The 13,301-nt window shown below is 42.1% G+C and overlaps 1 protein-coding gene across 3 annotated transcripts in view; it reads left to right on the top strand.

Moving 5' to 3' along the window:
* The first annotated feature begins 7,283 nt into the window (after positions 1–7,283).
* The window catches only part of USP32 (ubiquitin specific peptidase 32), a 67,100-nt gene continuing 61,082 nt past the window's right edge, over positions 7,284–13,301 (top strand). For all 3 annotated transcript variants that reach the window (XM_054085036.1, XM_054085035.1, XM_054085034.1), the window contains exon 1: positions 7,284–7,506. In XM_054085036.1, the coding sequence (XP_053941011.1) occupies positions 7,449–7,506 (58 nt within the window). In that variant the 5' untranslated portion in view covers positions 7,284–7,448. The remainder of the gene's footprint in view (positions 7,507–13,301) is intronic.

Here is a 13,301-nt window from a genome sequence, read left to right as displayed (position 1 = left end):
TTTCCTTTCCAAGATGTGAGATGGAATTAAGGGAAGTGCAAGGATGTGCCAAATGACATGATGGTAGTGGCTCTGTGGGTTTTGTTTTTCTCTGCTGTCCTGCTGCTTAGAGATGTGCTTTCCATTGTATCAGCTGCTGGCAAAAGGTTTGTGAAGTTGTTACATGTTTTATGATTTGGTATTGCTTTTTCTCTATATAACAATCAAACTGCTAAGATGTCGGAGACCCTGTGTGCAGCAGCTGTTTAGCTGAGAAGAAAGAACCTCTTTCTTTGAAAGGGAGAGTTGCCCTGTTGTGCCACAGTGGTAAGCCATTGCCTGCTGTGCATCGGGTTTGCTGCTGCACTCTGGGGGCGATGCAAGCATTCTCTTTCTGCAATGCAATTCAGTCTTTTCTGAAATGAAATAAATGTTAGTCACTTCTTGCAAAGCCACTCCTTTCATTTGATCTCTGTTGTTAATTATTTGCACTTCCTCTTGTCACAACACTTTTTTTTTTTCTTTGCTGTTGAGGGTGGAACTGCAGAGAAATCCTTTACTTCCATTCCAACGACACAGTAGTTTTCTGTCTACAAGAGAGTACAGAATTGCTTTTTTCAAACATATTTCTTTTCTCATTGTTTCTTGATGACAGATACTACTCTTGATCTACACAGAAACAACGCTTTGAAAGGGGAGATCTATGTTCCCATCAATTTTTGTGACGTTGATAAATCATAGCATGTCTCACTTTCTGAATGACACACTTCTGGATTTAGATCTGCCTTTTTTTTTTTTGTCGCAGTTTTTCTTTTTCAATGCTAGCAACAGCCTTGCCAAAGCTCATCTGTTCCTTTAGTGTTCACTCCAGCAGGCTGATTAATTCTATCACACTTTTCTCTGTCTAGAGCATAATCAAACAGGTTGATAGCAAATTAAGGAGGCTGTGATATTTACAAAAATTCTAATGCTGTACTCTTACCTTGTGACTTTCTTTAGCTGTGGCACCTTGTTTCTTCTGGGTTGGAGGAAAGTCAACAAAGTCTGCCAGGAAAAAAAAAGAGTTTTTTACTGTTCTTTGTGGGCCCCAAGTGTGACTGTGTTGCCCTTCCACACACAGGGTAGCTTTACTTTAGAGAACACCAAGAGTGGAGGGTGCCTTATGGTGTTTTCTTTTGTGTGTTTCAAAGGCAACTGCAGTAAAAGTCGGGAATCACTTACCCACAAATCTTAAAATAGCCAAGAATGTGTGTGATGTGCCTCATCTTCTTTGCTTGTGTAGATAACTATTAATAACATGAGCTGAAATAACGTATTGAGTAGTAATATGAGAAGCAATTCTGAGTGGCTTTATACCTGTCATGAACTCCCTGAATAAAAACATCCAGAGGAAAGTGGCCCAGCAAATAAACCAGTAATTCATTCTCTTGTAAAAGGGTGGTAAAATTAAATAGGAGTAGCCCACAGCCCAGAAAGATCCCAGGCCTGTGGGATCTTTCCACTTCCCTTGTTGTCTTTTCCTGAGGAAGACTGGACACTGCTGTCCAAACCTCACTTCCCATATCTGCTACAACCCGATACAGAAGTCTGCTTGTCACCCGTGGGTGTCCATGGCAGGTCTCTCGTCACTGTTGCATGTGTAGCAGTGGTTGTCACCTCCATGCTGTGCTGTCACTAGAGCCCAGCCCTTTGGGACAGAGGGACACGTTGTTCTCTGCTGCTTCCCCACCCTGCTTAGACGGTATCGACTCACCAGGAAAGAGGAAGGTGTGAAGTGTCTGCTGCTGCTGGGAAGTGGCAGGGGATGCCCCAGGGGTGAAGGGCTTGGCTCTTAAGGCAGAGGCCGCAGTGTCAGGGTGGGTGGGGAAGGGCGACTGCTCTAACAAGGCATGAAAGTGGGGATCCATAAGGCAGGGGTAAAAAGAGAAGTGCCCTTGTACTGAGAAAAAGGAGGAAAAATCCAAATTATCTCTCTCTGAGTGTCCTGGCTACACTATACTGCAACCCTGGTGAGCAATGCATTCACTAACGCATTTCTTCTACGAAGTGGGGTGATTACTGGGTTTTCAGATATGCTCTTTGTGTATTTGTGGCTAAAAACCAAACACAACATTTATTAAAAATTGGATGGACCTTCCTGAGAAGATACTGTTAAGCTTTCATTTTCTTATCCGCTGCTAGTTACAGTGAGCTTATTAAATTTAACTATGTAATTATTACATCTGGTTTTGTCTACCTTTTTTTTTTTTTAATTCAGCTTTGACCATAAAAGCCATGGCATTTTTCTCTGCAATGTTCTGCTACAAAGTTCATGCTGGCAATAGTGTGGGAGCGCAGCTTATATGATAACAATATGACACAGGAGGGTCCTAGTAAGAATCTGTTCTGTTCCCTCCTCCCCCACCCCCCCATATAAATCTGCAATGAATGTCATCCTCTACTATTCTAAACCACTTGTTTCCTAGAAAATGTGGGATGTGATAAAAGTTGCAATTTGCATATGTAGTTCTGTTATTCTTTGAGGAAACCTTTTCTATTTCCCCTCTGCTAACATTGGAATTAGATTGGCAGATAACGACTTAAGGTATTTTTCTCATTGTCAATTCATCATAATTAGAAAGACATGAAACCATTTACCTATGAACACTGCAGGCCTATGGTGAACAGATGCTCCTGTTGTACTTTGATATCTCTTCCACCTTCTGCTCTTTTCAAATATTTGAGATGTGCTCTGTGCACTCTGTTCAGGACTGTCTGGAAAGCAGCAAGGAGTAAGAGTTGTCCTATGTTTGTACAGTGCCTTGTACGATGTCTCAAACTCTCACTGGTGGCAATAAATACAAATTACAGATGATAATCGTCTCTTCTAGTCAAGAAATTTCCTTCCTGACTGACAGGTGAAGATAGCTCTGTTAACTGTGCCTGCGTTGGAGATTCAGGATCTACATTTCAAAAGCACATAAACATCACGAGAGAATAAATCCTGGTGCAGTGAGTAGGACTTGTCTGACCAGAATCCATTAAATACAATTACAAATTCTACTCTTACGTTTCTGCTCTGGGACCATTTGAAAGAATGAATTTTTCTACAGGCTTCTAATGTGCGACTGTGGTTTTGTTCAGGTTTAGGGTTTTTTTTCCTTAATAAAAAAAAAAGTATTTGTCAAGTTTAAATGCCAGGGGTGGACTCCCTCGTCCTGTCTCCAGCTCCTTGGAGCAGATCAGGACAGAAAAAGAATGGTTTCTTAAATAGGGGACAGACTGAAATGCTGACATGTAGAAATTTAAATCCTAAATGATTGTTTGAGTATTCAAAGTGCTTATGTATTCTGTCAGTCACAAATTTGATTGTGATGGTCAGGAATTGACTTGCTGGAGTAATAAAACCCCCAGAAAACTCCCTTTCTGGATTCCTAACATATAAATTCCTAAAGATGACCCACAGCACATTTTAGCAGAGTTCTGCTTTCTGTAAATAATCCACGACAATAATATGAAGTTACTTGAAAAAAAAATTACAACTTAGTAATATAGGAAAATATTTAGAGATGTGGAGACACAGAACACTATGAGGTAGTCTGCAAAAATCAGCTGATACTTAAGAATACTATTCAGGATGGAAGGGAGACAGATATTGGGGAATGAGGGGCAGAGATTTAGAAGGACATAATAGAGCAGGACCTAGAACTTGCTTTTTGGGTTCCTGCTTTCAGTTAGTTTTATATCGGGAAATCCTAGGGACTTCTATTGCTCTTCTCAGAATTGTTTTCGATTCAATGCAGCACCTTCACAATGATGTGGCTTATCTCTTTTGAGTTCAGGCCTTTTCAATGTAATTCGAAACACCTTCTCTTCAGCAGATGCCCAGTCCAGCCTCAGCTGAAGTCCATGTGACTTTTCCCGTTCCTGGTAGCCATGTGGACTGCCAACAGCTCCTGGTGACTGACAGCTGCTCTGCTGAGAAGGCAGCATTGCTACAAGCCTCCTGCAGCTTCTGTGCACCAGTAAATGTCTGGTTTTCCACAGGTACTTGACAATGATGCAAAGACACTTAAAGATATTTGCCAACTGCTTATGAATGCATTTGTGCTTTGTGAATAATTAAATAAATCACAGCAATCAAAAGGACATGTGGCCAGTTACAGTTAGATTTGCACATATAGAACTTTTCTATGAGAAGAGAGGAGCTCAATTCATCTAATCCAAGTCTTAATTCATTGTATCTTAATTCGATTTACCTTTGACATAACAGTTAAATAGCAGCAATATCTATCTTATGTTCCCCAATAAGGCTTCATTAAAAACTTACTGCCAGATCTAATCCATGGCTAGCATTCAAAGTCTTATCTCTAGGTTCCTGCTTCAATGCCTTTGAGAACATGCTTAATTTAATCTGAACAAAGACATTGCCATTGTAAGCCTCCATTCTGATTTTCTAACGCAGAGTATCTTCTTTTATTGAATTTGGTGCAAGCCATGGTGCATACAATGGCTCAAGTAAATTATTTTAAAGCACTCTTCAAGCAAAATCCTTTTTGTAAGACATCGTATATATCTCTGGTACAGGAGAGATGTCACTTCAGTTTGGATTTTTTTTTAAATGTCATAAAAAAATGCAGTAGAAGTCTAATCAATTTACCTAGCTGTGAAAAGCAGCAAGCTTGAATGTAATATATATTTTTAATCACTTTGGAAAGCATTTTTTAATATATGAATAGTTAACCATCATTATTAACCATCATTTCAATCCATTTTCCTTCTCTAGAGGATGGACCTCCTCACTAGAGGCTTCTGCTTCCTCAGTTGCATCAAATACTGAGTCAGCTGTCTGTGACTATACTTTAATCAGGGATGGTGGTGGGATCTGACTTCTAATTATAATTTTACACATTCATTTAGTTACAATTTAACAAGGGAACCGTTGTCATGAAAAACCCCACACTGCCTAATAATCTCTGCTGCCTGAGAACAGGATTTTTTGTATGCTGTAAGTAGAGGTTCTGTCAAGACACAACAGATAAAAAGGGAATGGTTTTGCAAAGTGCTGGTGAGGCCTCAGCTGAAAAGGGAGTAAGTCTGGTTACCCATGCTCAAAAAAGTGATCTGAAACTGGAATAGAGGGAGTCTACTAGGAAGTGGTGGAATGATGTGCTTCTCTAGAGAGAGGCAAGCAGAAGAAGTTAATTTGTAGAGTGTTTTTGAAGGCTAAAAAGAGATTTTTTTTTTTTGTAAGTATACAGAAAGGGATGTTAGTAATTCATCCATGTTGCAACATGGAGTTGAGTAGATGCAGGACAACAGTTACAAGCTGCGGTGGCTGCAATAGCATCAAGTGGGAATCATCCCAGCAGGTTCCTCCACTCCCATATGTCTGGAGGAAACAGGTCTGAAAGTATAAAGTCAGTTCTGTGGTGTGCCTTGTTACTTTGGTCTTGTTGTTGCTGTTTAATGGTACAAATTAAGGAAAGTAACAGACTTAAGGGAAGTGAGGCAAGGATAAATTGTCATGGAGAAATCGTGAAAAACAAGAATTTGCTGTGCAGCTGTCTTGCAACACCATTGTAGTTGCTTCCTGCTCTAATTGCCTTCTGTAACTGCTCTGCCAGTTTGGGTCTGGCTGCATCCCAGTGCAGCTTGTTCCAAGCAAAACAGGACTCTCTGTGTATCGTTATCTTTGTAATTCAGAGGAGCGACCAAAACATTAAAGATTATTACTAGACATAAGGTCACACAGGAATACCACAGCAAAGTCAGGAATTAAACCATGTCTCCCCACCCGCAAGCTAATACTTTAAAGAAGTGATCCATCACAAACATAGCATGGCACAAAGAATGGCATGACCAGGGGATGGAATACTTGATTTTTTTCGCAAGATAAAAAGGACTTGTCTAGTTGTTTCTAATATTGCCAACTTGTGCTTTTGATTGACATGTTGCCACGTGTTGAATTTATTATCTCAGATATTTTGAAGAGTTTGTATAGTATCTAAATTGAAAGCTACTTGGGTGAGAGACTACTGAGTAAGAGATATATAAAGGTAGCATAACAATAACAGGATACAAGATGCTTATGTCCTGTTTAAAAGATAAGTATGTAACAAGTAGGTGGTGGCTGAAGTATGTTTTCAGCAATTTCATTTATACTTTTAAGAAACACTTATGCTCCCCCTTCACTCCTATAGTCTGCATTTGAGAGAGGCAAAAGGTCCTTGGTGGCAGATTTAATGCTTGAGTGTAACGATTATATTCTACAAATCGAATGTAACGAACAATTGGGATAATGGCAGAAAAAAAGTAAGGAGGCTTTATGAAGTTTCTTAATTAATTTGTGCTGTCTTTGCTTTTGAGCTGCGTTACATGAGGAGAAATCTGGCCTTCAAGCTAGGCTCTCTGTAACCAACATTCCTGGCTTTACGTACCAGGTATGAAATTTGTTTGGAATGTTTACGTGTGAACTTACATCAGCAAGAAAGTAACTTCAGCTTGACCTTTCTCCAGCTCTGATGTGGCAAGATCGCTCTGTACGGAAACCTTAGCGTAGGGAATGACTCGGAACCGATGTTTTCACAAGCTTTGTTTCTGTGCAGGAGCAATCCTTGGAACAAGCTGCCCTTGGAAATCAATGTTGTCTTTCAAACTGCATATTTTCCGCTCTGGAGCGACCCAGGGTATGTTATCAGGCTTAATGTTCTAACGAAGCCATTTGGGAAACTCTCCCGTTCTGTGGGAGCACCGGAATGAATCCTAAAAGCAAAGCATAGAGCTATTTTTGATCTTTTTTTTCAACTCAGCCCGTGCTTCTGTTTCAGGCACCGAAAGGATGGAATAGGCACTCCCTTCTCCCACCCCGCGTTCGCTTCACTTCTCCTCAGGGGGCGTTTAAGGAGAAACGCGGCCCTCCCCGGGGCGAAGGGAGCCCAAAGGCGGGGGCTGAGGGGCTTGCGAGGTGAGGGGCACGGTGTGAGCCCGGGGCCATGTCGGAGGGGGCAGACGAAGAGCCCTTCCTGCCCGTCCCTTCCCCTGCAGGCGGTGTGGCAGGGCCGGGGGCCCTCTTTCTCTCCCCTCCACCCCTCACGAGCGGCGCCCTCGGCGCGCAGCGGGGTCACGTGACGCTCGCCCACGGCGGGAGCCTTCGACGCGCGGCCAAGGGCGGGGGGAGGGCCCCGGGGGGGTGGGGCTGGAGCTTAAGCAGGTCACGTGACACTCGCATCGCGCGACGCCGTTAGGCGGCGCCGGGCCGGACCCGCCCTTCCTTCTCCCCCCCCGCCTCGTCACGTGACGCGTCGGGCGGGCTCCTCACGTGACCCGGCCATGGAGGCGGTGGCGGGGAGGGCGCCTGGCCGCCTCCTCCCCCCGGTCGCCCCGTCCCGCCCCGCCTCCCCGTTCCCTTCGCTCCGGAGTCGCTAGCGGCGCAGCCCGGGCTTCGAGCCGGCCGGCGAGGCGGGGAGGCCATGGACTGAGAAGGCATCATGGGCGCCAAGGAGTCCCGCATCGGTTTCCTCAGCTACGACGAGGCCCTGCGAAGGGGTGAGGGCGCGGAGCGGGGCGGCGGGAGGGGGCGCCGCGCTGCCCTGTCAGCGTGAGGCGGCGTCTGGGGGCTCCTCGCTCCACCATGACAGACCCCGGCGGCGAGGCACTTGCGCCGTTCCTCTCCCTCAGGCTCCTTCCCCGCCCCCTTCCTCCCTCCCCTCCTTCCAGCCCCCCCCTATTTATTTATTTATCGTAATAAGGGGGCCTGGGCAGCAGCCTTGGCAGGGTTCCCCTCTCCCGGCCGCCTCCACGCCGTGACAGCGGCTCCTGGTGCCGTCCCGGCCGGTCGAGAGGGTGGTGAGGGGCAGCGGCTGCCGCCCGGACCCTCCCGCAGCCCTCGGCCTTGTGCCATCGCCTGGCTCTGCCTGGAAAACAGCGCCGGGAAGCCTGCCTCGCCATCTGACAGGACCCGCCGCGCTGTTTCTCTCCTGTCAGCTCCAGGCTGCCTCGTACCCGCTGGCTCCTCATGTTTACTTGCTGCTGCCCCTGATGCCCAGCACCCGTCTGCGTCTCTAGCCTGAAAGATGGATGTAGCTCCTGTGGTTAATTATATATATTGTTCTTTTAGACTATTTTCAGATTGCTCCTGGAGAATTTAAAGAGGAAGGGAAAACATAAACAAGCGAAATGCTGAATGCTCGCAGCTGCAGGGCTCCAAGGCGACAGGCAAGCTAAATCCTGTCAGCTACCTTGCTCTAGAACTGATAACCAAGGACGAAGAGGGACAGTAATTTTAAGCAGTAAATCGTTTGCAGGGAGGATAGTTTCTTTTATAATTGTTTGGTTGTTGTGGATTCACGTGATGTAGTACAGACTACGGTTAAAGCAGTTGACCTGTTTGATATTTAAAGCATTGATAAAATTCGTAAGCTCAAACGGATACGTGGCTGCCCTTTTTACTTACATCTGAGAAACATGTAAGGATTGATAAGGGAAAACTGGGAGGAAACATTGACTGTTAATTGAAGGAGAAATGAATTAATGTGTAATGGTGTTTTTATTAGCTATTTTTAAATTTTTTGTTTGTGGTGGAGCCTCTGAGGGATGCCATGTCAGATAGGAAATGGAGCAACATACTGTCAAGCAGAAGAAACAGTTACACGATTCAAACTGACTTTCATTCCAGGTTTTAAATGTTACAGCCTTGAAGGATTTCACTTGTAGTGAAAGTATGGAAAGTCTGCAAAAGCATTGGTGTATGTATTTTTAGAGAAGCGGGAGTCATAAATGTAGCTGAGTAGAGGTGTGAAGTTGAATGTAACAGGAAGTGTTTGGCATAAGCTTTTTGGTGGAAAATACATTTATTTGGTCAAGATGTATATTCTGAAGTTCATAAATAACAAAAAATCAATGTTCTGAAGTTAGGTTTAGACTTGTATAGTACTTCAAAATCTAGGAAGTTGATCTGGATGTTTCATCATTAAAAGATTACTTGACATAAAATAAGATGGATTTTTTTAAGAAGTTATTTAAAATTGTTTCTTGCCCAGTGAACATAATAATTTTCTTTAATGTTATTCTATCCGTGTGAGACATTTAATACTGTTTTTCTGTAGGAGAACAGAAAGGTTATTTTAGTCCTAATATGAATTCATGTTTTGCTGAATAACCATATTATTTACCTAACCGGTGAATCATTGTATGTATAAAACAGCCTGGTTATCAAAACATTATTTGTTAGGCCTTTCTTACCTGCACAGAACCATGCTGGTACTTGTGACATTTCTGAGGATGCAAACAGCGATAGTGGATAAACATGAACATTAAAGAAAGAAAGCCAGATATATTTATGTCCAGTTAGATGCACCTTCTCAAACATTATGTCTTGGTCATTAAATGCTGACAAAGTTTAATATTAGGTTATATGATGCAAATTCTTCAACTGTGATTTCTTCCTATGTAATCAATAGTGGTTAACTACACTTGTAGAAGTAGTACTCATTCAGAATGTTGTGACCATATTTTTGAGACACTAATTTTAATTTCAGTTGTTCAGAATATCTGGAAAAATGCAATGAGTGCTTCTGGTTCTGTAAGCTTCAGAAAATAAGGCTGACTTCTAAGCGTGGCTAACTTTAAAGAATGGCTGCAGTTTTATTTGTTACAATTCCATTTTGGGAGTAACCAAAGGTTGTGAAGGTGAGGTGAGTTTTTGTGGTTAAACACTCACAGTATAAATAACTGTAGCTAAAATGTAACTTCTATTCAAGGAGATCAAAACTGAGAGCAGTTTAGTGTCAGTGGCCTTTCTCACCCTTGAGCATGAGATAGTACTGCCACTTTTTTTCCCTGCTGGTTGGCACAGGCAGCTGCCTGCGCAGTGGATGACGTGGCCATGTGGATGGGCGGGATGAAGTTGTCTTGTGTCCACCAGTCTAGCTCTCATTGGGTCTTGTTAGTCTCTTTTTTTACCCTCATGTCTTGTAAAATCTGTGTCCAGTTGTGTAGTTTGGGAGTAAAAAGTAAGGGACGCTATTTTTGATATCTCTTGTTATCAATATTGCTAAATTGTGATTGTCTTTTATATAGTACCCAGAGGCACTGCTTTGCCTATTGCTGTGGAAATGGTTTGGCTTCTGAACTGATGGTGATAGCCTGTAGACCTTCTTCTGAGGACAACCCCTTTGTAAGGGCATGGACAGGTCATTGTAGGTAAAGTAAAAGAAGCTCTTCATTCCAAACTGGACATAAAATTGTTGGATATTTTATCAAATGAAGTTTATCATGGCCTAAACTGGTCTTTTCGCTCTTGAGTTTGTTGCTTTTTGTCTTAGCTGTCAGCTTGAGCAGCAGTTTTCTTCCCAGAGCAGTGCCACAAATCAGTCAGGCTTTGCTAGCTCAGGCAGTGTTCCTTTTTCCTTTGGTGCCTTTTCCAACATGCGCCTCTGATTTCTGACTCCTCTGCTACTGTTCAGTCCATCAGGCCATCTGGCTGCTTGTTCTTCCTGAGAATTGCTTGGTTGCGGTATGCCAAGGAGAGTAGTGCTCTGAAGTATGCTTTTCCTTTTACTTATTCTGCTGACAGCCTTGACACCCAGTTCCTTAAAGGTCTGTCTTTGTCCAATAAAACTGTATGAAAGGGAGAATTTCCCATTCCTGTCATATTAGCTCCAGCACAGCAGCCCTTGTGCTGTGTTGTCTATAGAACGTTTTAATAAGGACACCAAAGGAAAGGGATGGGTGTGTGGTATTGATGGCCAGTTTATTTCAGATCCCCAAGGACTGTATTTTCCAGTGACTATTAATGTATTCCGTTTAACTAACTTGCAGAATATATTCAGAGACTGAGCATAAATTTATGAAGGTACTTGAAAATTATGAGATTACAGAATCCGTAGTCAAAGTTTTGGTGAGCCAACCATGCTAACTCAGGCCATTTTCAGCGTATGTATGCTAAATATTCAGTCAGGTAACCACTTAAACAAAAAAATGTTGTAAATTATCATGGATCTGTCAAATTTGCGCCAGAAAGGGAGGCAAGGTTTTCTTTCTGCTTAAAGCAAGGTAAAATTCTTGTTGCCTGTGTATTGGGATGGAAGAAGTGGGAACTGCCACAATGTCAGCACCGTCAGTGACTTTACTGTTTGGAGTAATGGGTGACTGCTCATAGATCTGTTTCATTGTGTTTTGTTTTGTGCGCAATGATTTTTCAGAAAAAGAGCAAAAAGAAAGAACAAAAATAATGCCATCTTTCAAAAATGTGCATGCAGTTAAAGCACCAGCTAATATTGAGGCAAAACGCACAGCTGTATGAATTTCACAAGATTTGCCTCTGGAGAGGTCATGAAGTAGTAGGTTTTGAAGACAGTTTTGTTTCCTGTTTGTGTATCTTAAAGAATCTACCAATTGAAGAATGACAAGCCTGTCACAGCAATGAAAACTCTCTTTAAACCACAAAAAGGTTAGTTAGTATGCTTTCCAAAATGACTAATGGTGTGTGATGGGCAAAGGATATATCTTACTAATGACCTTTTGTCTTGATTGAATTTGAAATACAGCTACATTTGTTTTATTTAAATCAAAGCATATATATCTGGTGTCTGATCATTAACATTCTCAAGTGTGCAGATGTAATAAATCTGAAACAAGGATGATGGAAAAATTGTGCAAATATATAGTCATCTATTTGAGGTTGTCTTGATCTCGACCTGCTGACAAAATCCACGGACTCAGCCCTTGAGCCTATAGAAGACTACTTTTTATTATTTCACAAATGAACTTTTCAAATCCCACATGCATCCTTAGGAAAAATGATTAGGGAGGGATTTTGGTGGTTTATTCTCTTCTTTCTATATCCAACAAAGGTAGTTGTTCTACTTTTCTCCCATATCTGAAAAGCAGTGCTCACACATCATAGGTAGGTGAAATTCCTCAGGTTATGTTGTTTTCTAGGGGTATAGACCCGTGTCCTTCTGTTCAAAGAGCTTTGAGTTTTCAGATGTGTGAGATGAAAATGCCTAGATCTTCCTCCGCCTTCTTTTCTTCTTTTTTTAGCTATCAGAATGAATAGGATCCACTGTTGAGACAGTCTAGATTATAGAGCGAGACTTGTTATGTCAGCCAGTATTTGATGGCTTCAGGGCTCTGTCATATGATTAAAGCAGGTATGAACGCATAGCTTCATACTTCCTGTTTATAAATCTGTAGAGCTGCAAGTAGCCGCTCAAATTCACAGAGCAGTAATTATTTCACAACCTTGGCATTCAGTTCTGATGCTTGTTTTGGGAGGATACCTCAGTAGTTTCTGCTTAGCATGTGCTACAAGGCACAAGTGACTGGGGGAATTCTACTTAAACTTCCACGAAGTGGTGAAGAGAGACTGCCATTAGAATAAAGGTTATTTATCTGTGATTCTTCATCTACTCGGTTGCAGTGACCACTTTCTCTTCTTTTACTTCAGGTTCCAAGTTTAGAGAAGTGTACTTGGTGGTTTTCAACCTCTTCTTACTTATAACTGCCCAAGTTATTTCCTATTGAAAATGAGGAACATTTGTATAGTGAACTTAAATCAACTAACAGTAAGTTTCCTTTCCTGAGATGCCTTTTGTGGTCTGAAGAAGCCCTTTATGAAATATGAGTTCAAAACTTGCAAATTAGTTAGGAAAATGCCTTCTGCTCGGGCTTCTGTGAGTGCTGTGGGTCTGAGGGAGCTGACTGTGTACCCTATAGTAAGTTTGTAGTAATTCTTAGATGGTTCCAGGTCTAGCTGTACCCAGGACCATAGCAGTACCTTGGTAAGGAAGTGCTCAAATGTTGGATGTGCGTGCAGTGATGCAAGTATGATAAAAGAGGAATTTAAGATTGTAGGCATCTCATAAACAAGAAACAGTTGAACCATATTAAAGCAAAAAGCCCTCAAAACCTTGAAATATGATTCAGTAAATATTGGAAGTCCTCTGGTTTCTCACTTCAGCAGGTGAATTGTCTCTCTAAATAATAATAATCTCAGAATATTGCATACATTTCTGTCCTGTCAGCATGTTACTGGAGCTTCAAATCAGAGTGGTCAGGAAAGCTGCCAAATGAGTGTAGATAGATAATATCATTCCAGCCATGGTGGATGGAAGGTAAAGGATAAGCTGAACAGATCTTCATTTTGAGAGTTAAACATCTTGATACAAGGTAGGAGTATACTATCAGGCTACTACGTACGTAATATGTTTTTTCTTATATTGATGTACACTAAAATCGAGTACTCAAAACACTTACTTGTTTTATAGATTATATGCCCATAGTTCTCATAGATCATGTAACTGTTGCTTGTTCTGCTTTATTTCATGTATTTTAATCAA

The sequence above is a fragment of the Cuculus canorus genome, chromosome 20 (assembly GCF_017976375.1).
Source record: "Cuculus canorus isolate bCucCan1 chromosome 20, bCucCan1.pri, whole genome shotgun sequence".
NCBI lineage: Eukaryota > Metazoa > Chordata > Aves > Cuculiformes > Cuculidae > Cuculus > Cuculus canorus.
Note: the sequence above shows the minus strand (reverse complement) of the source record. Positions and strands in the feature narration are given on the sequence as shown.